This window comes from Oryzias melastigma, linkage group LG6 (genome assembly GCF_002922805.2).
Source record: "Oryzias melastigma strain HK-1 linkage group LG6, ASM292280v2, whole genome shotgun sequence".
NCBI classification, from domain to species: Eukaryota; Metazoa; Chordata; class Actinopteri; order Beloniformes; family Adrianichthyidae; genus Oryzias; species Oryzias melastigma.
Window position 1 is genome coordinate 6,324,936 of NC_050517.1, and position 12,878 is coordinate 6,337,813.

At 39.0% G+C, this 12,878-nt stretch overlaps 1 protein-coding gene across 1 annotated transcript in view; it reads right to left on the bottom strand.

The window, feature by feature from the left end:
• Positions 1-12,878, bottom strand: part of LOC112139229 (GRAM domain-containing protein 4) — a 30,973-nt gene that overhangs the window by 16,811 nt on the left and 1,284 nt on the right. The window contains exons 2-8 of the mRNA XM_024261960.2: positions 5,815-6,039; positions 5,633-5,738; positions 4,197-4,311; positions 3,899-3,966; positions 3,688-3,820; positions 1,326-1,351; positions 465-556 (exon numbers count right to left, since the gene is read on the bottom strand). Coding sequence (XP_024117728.1) covers positions 465-556; positions 1,326-1,351; positions 3,688-3,820; positions 3,899-3,966; positions 4,197-4,311; positions 5,633-5,738; positions 5,815-5,991 — 717 coding nt within the window. The 5' untranslated portion in view covers positions 5,992-6,039. The remainder of the gene's footprint in view (positions 1-464; positions 557-1,325; positions 1,352-3,687; positions 3,821-3,898; positions 3,967-4,196; positions 4,312-5,632; positions 5,739-5,814; positions 6,040-12,878) is intronic.

Consider the following 12,878-nt stretch of genomic DNA (forward strand, 5'->3'; position numbering starts at 1 on the left):
ACGCAGCAACCTGTCAAACTTCAGGTATATACATTTTGGCTGCGCCGTCAGATTCGCACCTCGCCGCTCAAATTGAGCGGCTTGCAGACCTTTGCGCTGCAGCAGTCGCTAAAATCCCGCCGCGGGGCCTCAATTTGCCTCAGAGCGCACCATTGATTGACACTGAAGCTGGCTTCTTCTGCCACGTGAATCGCGTTTGGTGTGAAAGCAGCTTTACACACCCCCAGACTGCTTTTAGCGCTCAAGCTAATCGAGGGAATCCGGTCGATTTTCAAACTAAAGGATTTCCGTCTCTAAATTAAAGAAAATAAATAAATAGATTGAGTATAATCTAGTAGTTCATCCGCAGTCCGGTGGCAAGAGATCCACGGACCTGCACCTGTCCTTGGCCCGGTGGTTGGGGACCACTGCTCTAGGGTTAAGAAGACTTGGTTTGATTATGATTTGATTATGCAACAACTTACAACGAAGGCAATGGCTGAAGTGTAGATGGACTGCCAGCAGGATAAGGCTGAGAGGTTTCTTTTGAAGTTGGTCAGGGGTCTGAATCCTCTTTCTGGAAAAGCCGCAGAAATAGATCCTCTGAAATCGCACAACTATTACTGACCGTCAGAATCCTTCTGTTGTAAATATGTAAAGATGAAAACTGTTTTTATCATGCTCTTGTGGATTTTTTCTGATAATGAAGGACATATATAAAGAAAATTAGGAGAAAATATATAATGGTAAAAGGGCAGAGTTGCATGATCAGTCTCAGAGATGATGAACTTCTGCTGCTCTGCAGAAACTATGTCCTAGAAAACATTATTTTGACTGAAAAAAGCTCAATCATAACTAAAAGAACGATTTCACAATAGATCAAAAGATGATTGGAGTGGTTCTGTGATTGACACTGTTGAAAATGCCCGTTGAAAAATTCTTTGACGGAATATTAATTTGGTTCCAGTCTAATTGCTATCAAAAGACTGGAAACAATAAGATGTTACTTTTTTGTTCAAATAATTCTGATTTGTATTTCAATATCTAAAAATAAAAAAAGGAAATAATAATTACATTTTTGGTTTACCTGATCCCAAAGGTTTTAGAAAATACTCAGTACTTAACCCTTTAACACCAGAGCTCTAGTGCTAATGTTCTTTGATTTATTGTAACTTTTAACACGATCAAGGTGATTCTAGTATATTGTGAAGGGGAAAAGCGGCCCGCTTTTCCCCTTCACAATATACTAGAATCACCTTGATCGTGTTAAAAGTTGAAAAGTTACAGTATGTTAAAGTTCTCATGTGCAATACGACCCAAACGAGATGTAATAAACATATACTCACTTAGCCGTCTCATGTTTTCAGTCAGTCTGCAAATTAGACACCAGAGAAGTTCGTTTAAACCAAAGTTTTACAGTTGAAGCAAGATCAATACAAACCTAATGCCTTTGAGTTGGGTTTAAAATTTAAAACAAAATAATTATTGACGATAATTTAAAGCCGGGGTGTCAAACTCAATCGCACAAGGGGCCAAAATAGCTGATAGCTGAAAATACTGAAGCTGATAACCAGCTAAAATTAGCTAAATGCCAAATTAGCCTGAAAAACTAATAAAAAAACAAAAAAAAACAGCTAACATGTAGCTAAAAAATAGTTAAACTTCAAAATAGCCTAAAAAAACGAAAAAAAAAAAAAAAAAAACTAAATTAGCCAAAACGGCTAGCATGAACATATTAGCCAAACTCTAAAACAGCCTAAACATTTTTTAAAAAAAAGCCTAGATTAGCCAAAACAGCTAGCAAGTAGCTGAAATATTTGCTAAACTCCAAAATAGCCTAAAGAAATCTTAGTAAATGCCAAATTAGTCCAAAAAGCTAGAAGAATGACAATTTTTAAAACCATAAGTTTTCAACATTATTATGAATAATAAAAAGGCAGGAATATTTATTTATAAGTGTTTATAACACTTTCAATATTTTACTCTCCCCTGCTACAAGTTAGAAATGAGCGCAAGATAACATCAGGCTATTATGAACAATAAAATAAAATCATCTGGATGGCCGGATTCGCCCCTGGGCCTTGACTTTGACACGTGATTTAAGTATTCTAAGTTAGTATCAAATTAAACCTCAAACCCTTAAAGAGCAGCAGATGTGGGGTTTTGGAAAACCTCTGCAGCCCAAAGTCTGGGGCTCATTTTGAAGGTTTGTTGCCGTGTCGAGATGTAGATTGATTCTTAATATCAGTACAAACAGGCTAAACTGAACTAAACTTTTTGTCTCTAAAAGGCACTCTATTACTAAAAGTATTAGCTCATCTGCCTTGACTCACATATTAACTGAAGAACCATCCCATTCTTAACCCATAGAGTTCAATATGATGTGGGTCCTCCTTGTGAATCTATTCCAGCTTCGACTCCTCTGGAAACCACAAGGTTGAGGAGAGTATTTATAAGAATTCTGGACCATTCTTCCAGAAGCTTATTGGTCAGGTCACACACTGATGTTGGTGGAGAAGGTCTGGCTCTCAGTCTCTGGTCTAATTCATCCCAAAGGTGTTCTATGGGGTTCAGGTCAGGACTCTCAAGTGTCCTCCGTGTCTTTATGGATTTTGCTTTGTGCTCTGGTGCACAGTCATGTTTGAAGAGGAAAGACCTCTCCTAACTGTTCCTACAAGGTTGGGAGCATTGTATTGTCCAAAATGTTTTGGTATCCTTTAGTATTCAGAGTTCCTTTCACTGGGATTTCACTGGTATGGGCTTGAAATACAAGCCCACACCATCATTCCTCCTCCAACAAATTTCACACTCGGCATGAATCCGTCAGAGATGTCCAGCTCTCCTGCAACCTCCAAACCCAGACGGTCCATCAGATTTCCATATGGAAAAGAATGATTCCTCCCTCCAGAGAAGGCGTCTCCACTGCTCTAGAGTCCAGTGGCGGCGTGCTTTACACCACTGCATCCACACTTGCATTGAACTCGATGTGTGGCTGCTCTGCCATTAAAACCCATTCCATGAAGCTCTCTGCGAACTGTACTTAGGCTAATCTGAAGGGCACATGAAGGTTGGAGCTCTGCAGCAATTCCTCTTTGCACTATGCACTACAGCATCCACTGACCCTCTCCATCAGTTTACCACTTGGTGTCTGAGTCGCTGTTGTTCCCAAATTCTTCCATTTTGTTCTGATAGAGCTGACAGTTGACTGTGGAATATTTAGGACATTTCACAACCGGGTTTGTTGCACAAGTGGCATCCTATGACAGTTTAACACTGGAATTAACTGAGATCCTGAGAGCGGAATATTCTTTCACTAATGTTTTTAAAAACAGTCTGCATACCTAAATGCTTAATTTTATACACCTGTGGCCAAGTGATTAGGACTCCTGATTCTGATCATCTGGCGGGTGAGCCGATACTTTTGGTAAATTAGTGTGAAGGCAAAATCCAAGTTTGAAAAACATTAACAATCCACCAAAGGAACAGATCGTGGTAGATGTTTTGATGATAAAGTAGATTATTGCTGATCAACTTGGGGCTTGTCCCCACCAAAAGAAGAGTTTTTTCCTTTTATTTAAGGATCACTAGTTGTAGTGCATCTGATTCAAAAGAATTTATCATTTTAATTTCCAAGCTTTATGATATCAAATTACACATGTAACTGACTATTCCCTAACTTCTAAAGAGGCTGTCTGTCCTCCACCGTACCTCCTGGCACTCAGTGGCTCCTCTGGCTCCACTGTCGTCTCCTCTGGCTGGAGACGAAAGTCTTCGATGGTTATGCCGAAACGATCGTAGAGAAATTTCAGGATGCTGGTTGATAGGTTTACTATCTGCTTATCTGTGGTGCAGAAGAACACAAACTGTTGGGAAAGTCCAGAACTTTTCTTTATAGATGAGGTAAGCTGGTGAATCCCACCTGCACTGCTGTCTGCAAATGGATGCCGGGAGGGGGATTTAGGTGACTGGGATGGAGAGCTCCCCTCTCTGTGGTCAGACAGAAATGTGGGGAAAACAACGGTGAAGGTTAACCCCTTAATGCCTGTTGTCTCAAATATGCAACAAACCAAATTAGCTATAAAATGACCTAAATGTAGAATTTAAAGCAGAAACATAAGTGAATATATTTTTGTCATAGCTGGGAATAAATTCAGGCATTAAGGGGTTAAAGCTCCCCCACAGCTTCACATTTTCTCCATGTGGGTGTATGACGTCACCTGAGAGCTTCAGCGGTCTTCTGCTCCAGCTCCATGCGTCGGCTGCGCTCTTTCTCTAGCTCCTGCCTCAGTGCATCTACATTACTTTCTTCTTTTAGTTTCCTCAGCTCCTCTTCTAAAATCAGAGATGGGCCACAAAGTAGAGGTACTTGGTAAACGTTTTTCACAAGTCATGCTTAGCGTAATGTCTTGACAGCTAATAGAATATAGAAATGTACAAATCAAGTCTGAAAATTAAGTCAAAGACAAACACTTGAGAGCTCATTCAACTGTTGAGCTTTAGTAACTACTACCCTCACGTCAGGATACAGGCTGTCTGCAGATGAAAAATGGGTAAATCTGTGAGGAGGACTACACAGGTGACCCACAGGAAATTTTAAGATTGCAGACAACCTGATGAACACTTAAGACGAAAATATCCATTCACATTTTTATGCACACAGGTTGCACTGAACAGAGCAAATTATAAGGTTAAGTAAGCAGGAAGTAGGTGAGGCGCAGGCGTCATACGCATTATTATTTTTTTTTATTCCCTCCCTGAACCCTGCACAGGGAGCCTGTTTGTGCTGCTCAGTAGAGGTGTGGGGTCTTGAGCGACCCTTGCATGCAGCCTGGCTGTTAGAAATTAAAAATGAAGACCAGGGGTGTCAAACTCAATCGCACAGGGGGCCAAAATCCATAACACACCTTAGGTCGTGGGTCGAACAGGATAAACATTTATTGAACAATCTAAAATTACAATTTTAGAACTTTAAAACCATAACTTTTTAACATAATTATGAACTAGATATATAGCATTACCTGTGATAATGCTAGTGTGAATGCTGTAAGCTGAATTTGTCCGCTGAAGATGCTGAAATGACTAACTAAAAACGCTGAAGCTGATGGCCAGTTAAATTATTAGCCTAACTCCCAAACAGCCTAAAAATCTTTTTAAAAAGCCTAAATTAGCCATTATTCCATAAAAACTTAACTTAAACCCTAAATAACTTTCAATATTTTACATTCCATTAAAATATATCTTGTCAAAATTATACAAGTTAAAAATAAACGCAAGATAAGATCAGGCCATTAATAACAATTTAAAAAAAATAATGATTTGGTGATTTTGAGGGCCGGATAGAATTACCTGGCGGGCCGTATTCGGCCCCCGGGCCTCGACTTTGACATGTGACCAAAGTGAAGCTTTGGCAAAGTGTGAAGCTGTTATTTCTTATTAAAAAAAAAGAAGAAAAAAAAAGAATCCTACTGTTTTTGCTAACATTGGCTACAGCGTTTGGTTTCTAACCCAAATCATCTCTAAAGAGGTTGTAGATCGGAAATATGAAGCAAATTTTGAAATAGTCACTCTGATGACGTTATCATGATTTCATGGAAATAATTTAATCAAATCACAATTTTTTTGCTTAATGTTCCAAATCAATTTTTTAACTCACGTAAAAAAAGTTTCTCTAACAAAGCGATTTCAAGGTGTCCTTTGATCTCATTTAAATCTGTCTTTGTATCATCTGGAGGAGCAGCTGAAGACGATCCTCGGCCAACCTGAGACAAAGAGGAAGTACAGTCATCAACAACTGATCGGGGTTCTTTAGGACCATGAAAAATGAATGTTCCTCACCTGGACCTCCGCTTGCTGCTCGCCCTCTGCTTCCTCTGGCTCTCTGGATAATATCTGATGTTTCAGGGTCAGATCTTCACAGCTCTCTGTGTCAGAGTTGATGGGCGACTCTGTCACATCCAGAAATTCGTCCCGCCTCTGGCCTCGGAAGCGGATTTTGTCCAGACGCCTTCGCATGGTGGACACAGAAGTCTTAACCTTACCTGAACATGGGGAATGGCAGGTCTGGAGAAAGATCAAAACAATAATTGTAAATAGATTATATTTAAATACTCTTGTGGTTATTTTGACATTATCTTTGGCTTTGAAGTAAGACTGACTTTTTTTAACTAAAAGCGTATTGAATACTTTTAGTAGCTGTGTTTCCATTACACATTTGCACAAAACTTTATCAAAATTCTAGGAATTTCGAAAAACCACAGTTTCCAAATGACACTGTTTCCATTAAATCATAATTTTGCTATAAAGCAGAAAATTTGATCACTAAAAGGGAGCATTTGGGTGACATCACAGCTCTGTCTGGGGCGCGCGTGCAGCGCAGCTCGACTCAGATGGGTGAGAAGTCTGTTCAGTGGTTCAGGCTTTTTTCTATGGAGCTAAATTGGGGCCAATATTATTTGAAACCCAAATAAATTAAATTGAAAAAAATATTGGTGTTTGGTCTAAAAAAATATAAATGTCCAAAACTTTTTTTGTTTGAAAATAAACTTAGTTATTTTCAGTTTCAAATGTTCTGTTTTGTAGGTTTCAAAACTCAAAATTTCAATGGTATCTGCCAGGACACTCTAGAGCACTTCATGTCTCCTTGTGCTGACCAGCAGTTATATTTTCCAGCAGGATCTACTCACTCTGTTCAAGCAAACAAAGGCTGGTTCCAGAGGAAGATGAGAAACATCAGCCCCAACTATCTAGACAACATAAAGGCAGTCATCTAAACAGCTTCCATTACGCCTGTGCAGCTCCCTGGGCTGATGTCACCACGCCACAGAGCACTGAAACAATAACTCATGCAAAACAAGCTCCAACCAAGCATAAGAATGAACATGGTTTCAGACATTTGTGCCGAAAACATACTTTTCTCATTGGTATGATGTGATATTTTCATTTTTGAGACACTGAAATCGAGATCTATAGGCCGTCATTACCAAAATGAATAAAAAATAAATACATCTAAGAGGCATTTCAGTGTTTGTGTTACGATTTGTGATATAATACAAGATTCCCTTTTTAAACACACAGAGGACAATTTAACTGTTCTTTATATTCTACTTTTTTTTTAGTAGTACCTGTATTTATAAAATGTGGTAATGAGTTTACAGGGCAAAGACAAGAGGGCACAAACGAGGGGAAGCTTACTTTATGTGTCATTCTGTTTGAGGACATGTTGGACGTGAACTTCATGTCAGATAGCCACAGACTGGTTTAAATTGCACATGTGACCAATCATCTCCTCCACCCTTTTAGACAAAAACCATGGAGGTAAAAAAAGAATGAACCCGGAATGTGGGCAGAACCTGTTCAACAATACCGGAGCCAAACTACAGTAGAAGGTTAATCCAGACATGGAGGCTCCAGCCTCCTGACGAAGGAGAGCGGTCAGACAACAATGAGGACTTGAAAATCCTCTTTATCAAGTGAATGATCCACTAATAATAGAAGACAGGAAACTGTCGACCAGGTCCATCTGCAGGATAATGAGTGCAGTCACAATTTCTGAAATAAGGTAATATTATATTCTGATGATTATCAACAAGAACTCCCTCTATGCTGCTTGATAAATAATCTGAACTAAACATTTTTTTACATGTTTAGAGCAGGATTATGGCTAAAAAGTAAAAAAAAAAAAAAAACAACTGATAATCACCCCTTTCTTATTAAAAACTAATAACCATGTTTGTAGATGAGCTACACAGAAATCATACCATTATTTAAAGTCCCAATTCCATCATCTTTTGATCTATTATGAAATCACTCCCAGTCGTCTTTTAATTATGATTATGCCGTTTGTATCCAAAATCAAAGAACCTGTGGTGTTTTCTAGAAAATAGTTTCTGCAGAGCGGCAGGAGTTGATCAGAAATTCACCTCTGGCTTGTGGGAAAGACTGTTGGCGTGGAGTAAACCCGCCTCCACTTCCCATCGCTCATCTTGCTAGCTTACAGTCCTTCACACCCCAACCAAACATTATGTATGCAAGAAAATTGGTGAGCAATATCAGTTATCCAGCTGTACAGATTAGATCCAGATTCCAGCTCAGACGAGGAAAACAAAGACGTTCATGGATCTATTCGAGGATGCATCAGAAGCGAGAGTAGCAGGAAGCTTGTGGACCGCCCAGCAAATATTCTAGATCACAAATACTATGCTTTTTTTGTCTGCCCCTAATTCACAATGATTTGAATAAAGAAATACTGGTACTCAGAAATTGAATTTTACTCTTAATTTTCTTCATATATGTCCGCCATCATGAGAAAACAATACCAAAAGAACTTGTTAAAAACACTAATCACTGTTTTCATTAAAGTGGATCTTTAAATAGGAAAAATCTTAGATATTTCTGACTTTTTTATTCTTTAAAACAAACAAAAAAAAGTATTTACATCTGGTTCTGTGTTACACAGACCTCAGTGACCAAAAGTTTCTTTTTAATGCATATTTATTTGCATTTGAAAGTGTCGTTCCAATGAGGAAGTGTTCCAAGATTCTCAAATATCCCTCTCAGATAGAGTACTGGAACACAGTACAGATACCTTTCACAGGATGAACTGTGTAATCTGACTGAAGAGAATACAGTTTATACTAATGTCTTTGATTGAGCAATTTTAACAAAAAGAAGCACATTTATAACAATATGACAGGGAGTCATAAGAACATATTTGTTCTCTTACATTTGGCATCAGTGTATTGTTAAGACATATGGATAAATTATCTGCTTTTAGTGATTCAGTACTTATTATTCAGCAACTATGGTCTTGTCCGTCACTGGTTGCTCCTGCTTTTTTAAGTGGTATATTAAAAAAAACTGATAAACATTGTCTGAGCCTTCAGAACACAAGGCCTGAAGGTTTTAATCCATTCACAGGTCTCACCAGCTTTTGGAATTATTGTTTTTTTGTCTCAAAAAATATCTATCTATCTTCAAAACTCCTTTTCGGGATCATGAGGTTGCTGGAGCCAACCCAGTTACTGTTGAGTGAAGATACACAGCAAATGCAAAAGTGTTTAGGTAACAAAGTCCTTTTTTCAACACTACAGAGTTCTTTTAAAACCAATTACACTTTTTAGTGTCCAACGGATACACTTTGCAGTGTCATTTATGATGTCAGTGTTGGACTCATATTTGCTCACCAAACACCCAAGAGTGTATATTTGTGATTGAGTCTTCATGGTTCTCACTTCATGTAGCGTACGTGATTACGTCATGTAGGCGTGTTTCCATTGAGGAGTTTTTCATTGATGACAGTTGTGTTGAACTGTGTGCTGCCAACTTATGCGGCACAATATTTATGTTGTACCTGTCAGGACTCTCTCAGTCATGTCCTCCTCCGACCACCAGAGGGAGCCCTCTCCTGAGTGTTAACCATCTTCAGCACCTCCCTCACTACAACTCCCATCAGCCCCTGCTTTAATCTTCTCTATGCACAGCTGATCATCATCATCCTCATCAGAACCATCAGCATTTATACTCACTCCAGCCTCAACTTCAGTGTGAAGTCTTGATCGTGTTTATCCGTCACTCCGAGCAGGTTTACCTAGATTGTGTTTTGACTCACCCTTGTGTATTTGTTCCCCTTCCTTGCTTATGTGTTTTTGACCTTTGCCTGCCTTTGACACTGTTTATGTCTTACCCTTGCTCTGTTCCATTAAACCGTTAACAAATGGATCTTAACGTCTCAGCCTCTTTGTCACAGTACCATGTTCAAATGATCCTGTTGAGTAACTAAACTGACCCGTTCACACTTTAGAGTGACGTATTCTAGTGAGACAACAGATTTTGGTTTTCAGTCTCTTATTGCTTTTACTGTCTGTATTAATTTAATGCTCAATGGCTCTTTGATTTGGCAATTAAAAACCTTTGTGAAATGTTGTTGGATTGGTTGCTTGAGATGTAGAATATCTAAGCAAGAGTTTATTGTATGACCCGAGTATTAAAATGCAACTCTATAATTCTCCATTTAGGTGAATAATCAACTCTCTTTGGAATAAATAATAGATTCCATAAGCCGTAGATTAAACAATGATAAGAGCTCAGTTCTACACTTTTTTTCACCCCAACCACCACCTCTTTCAGCTACTTCCCTCAGGCCGGCGTCTAGATGACCCCACTTTCAATGTAAACATGCCTAGGATAGCACAAGGGCTAATGAAGCCATAGTGCCAGGACAAAAACCCAACAGAGCCGAGAGCGCTAACCACTGCACCATCTCCCAAAACATCAGCAAATGTATTTCACACATAGCATGTTACTAAGTATGGCACACAGGAAGAACATAGTTAAAACAATATCCCAGGAAGTGGAGCAACAGTAAAAAAGTAAATACTGTGGATGTAAGATCAGCTGACAGAACAGAGAGGAGCACGCTGAGATCTCAGAGAAAGTTCAACCCTTTGGCCTCCATGCTGTCTCCACACAACCCAAGCAGAGAAGATTTCACAGCACACTGCAGAGAAATGCGGGCGTGGCGTGTCGTTCGACAGGTCCAACTGCACACAAACAGGCTCTGAACGTGTTGGAACATCGTCCACGTTAAGAGGTGCGAAGCAGAGGAAGGTAGAACACCAGTGACTAAAGCACACAATGGTGCCTCCTGAAACAATCGGGCTAGTCTGCTGTTCTGGTTCTTCCTCCTTCTGTCTACTAATTCACTGTTTCATCAGGAGATAGTCTGTTCCAAAAGTGCTGTAACACAACCTCAAAATGAGAAATATTACCTCACTAAAGCAATACATGACTTCAAGAGGATAGCAGTAAAACAGAGGCCTGTTTTCAATGAGGTCGATCCCCTTAACCTCCAATGAAAAGTCATGTTTGATTGGAGGGCATTCCAAATTCATAAGGAGGTCATGTAGAAAAACACATTGTTTTCACAAGTGGAGGCGTTTAAGGCTGCTTAGAAAGAGAAACACAGATACTTTTTGGATTTATTACAATCTGTAAGAATTGGGTTTTAGAGGGACAGCAGGTGCTAAGCTCCCAAATAGTATTTGACCAGCCAGCAGTGGATGCAGTTTATTTTTCCTGAAAAGAAACATAAATGTGGGGTTTGGCTCTTCGTGCTACTTTAAAGAGGACAGTTTTGGGAATGGAATAGAATAGAACTCACAAAGGGGAGATTAGCACGGTTTAACAGAAGAGTCTGTAACCAACCGTGTGATCACTGTGGGATTAAAGTATGATTTTGGAGATGTGAACATAATCGCCTTGTTCTATGAACCTTGATGTCTATTTTACTTATGTTTTCACCTGTAAATGTTATATGCTCATCCACATAGTAATGTGTATTTGGTTGTACATGTACCTTTTTTGTTAGTTTGTTTTTTGCATGTATTACACATAAAAGGGGCATAAAAATAAGTTTTCTTCCCTTTCATTTCCTCAGCAAAAGATGTCTTGTGCTGTTTTAATGTATTATGTTTATGTTTTTCCTGTGGAAATTAATAAAAATGAATCTTAAAAAAGTAAAACAACATAGAAAATAAAGACATACAGAACAAAGGAGTTTGTTTGAGTTTGTTTGGTTGTGATTATAATATTTATCTAAACCTAAACATAAAGAAACAGCATGGCAGTGTTACAAAACTATGTCAAAGTCGATAGACTTCCAACAATAAATGACAATTTAAGAAGTATTTATTTTCTGGATGCAGGTCTACTCATGTCAGGTAACATACTTTTGCTTGAACGAGAGCTCTATTCCTGATGAGGTTCTAACTCATTCTTGAGTAACTTGTGTTTTTCCCCTCAGAGAAACACAAAAACAAACATAAAATTGGTGCTTCTTACCAATTCAAAATTCAAAAAAGTGAAGTAATGATTGATAAAATATAGAATTAGTATTTTAACAAATAAATATGTTTGAATAGGTTCTACATGAAGACGGAAGATGGTCAAAATATGTCAAACTTGTTTATACTCGCTTTAGCAAATTCAACTCCATCCTCTCCTCTATATCCTCCTCCTTAACTCCAACCCTCATGTCCTTCTCTACCTCCACGAACCTCGTCTTTGGTCTTCCTCTTTCCTGGTAGCTCTAACCTCAGCATCCTTTAATCAACATCGTCACTGTTCCTGCACTCAGTGTTCAAACCATCTCCATATGCTTACTTGCATTTATTTCCAAAACATTTACCACGGTCTGTTCCTGTCATTCCTGGCTCAAAGCAGATCCTTGGTGCAGTTACACCTTCACCTCCTCTGCTTTATCTACAGAACATCTCACCACTGTCTTCCTACTCTCATCCATGTTCTGATCAACTCCAACCTTCTTCTCTGTCACTCCAGACGTCCTTATAAACCACAGATCCTCTCTCTGATCCAGTCAGAGACTTTCTCTAGATTTACATAGACACACAGCAGATCCTTCTGACCTTCTCTGGTCTCCTCTAGAAACATCCTCAAAGCAAAATTTACAACTGCGATTCTGTTTCTCTGCATGAATCTATACTGATGTTCACAAATATTCACCTCTGCCCTCCTCTACTCTTTACTGTAATTTTATTCCTCTGTTCCGCTCTTCTTCCTCAATTTATCCTTATTGATCTTTGCTTCTTCCTGCTCCACAACATCTTCCTCTTGTCCTCTGAGTTCTCTAATATTTTCCTCCTTCATCAGTTCTTCAAAGTTTTCCTTCCATCTTTCCATCATACTGTCTTGTAGAACCTGTCAACACATTTCCATCTGTGTCCTTCATCATCCTAACCTGCTGCTCATCCTTCCATCTCTGTTTCTCTGTCTCACCTGAGGATTCATTTCTTTCAGATTACATCTTCTAAGGATGTCATCCTTTTGTGTGCTCCCAGTTACACCCCTACACTTTACACTGGATGTCCTTCCTGGCGTACGAC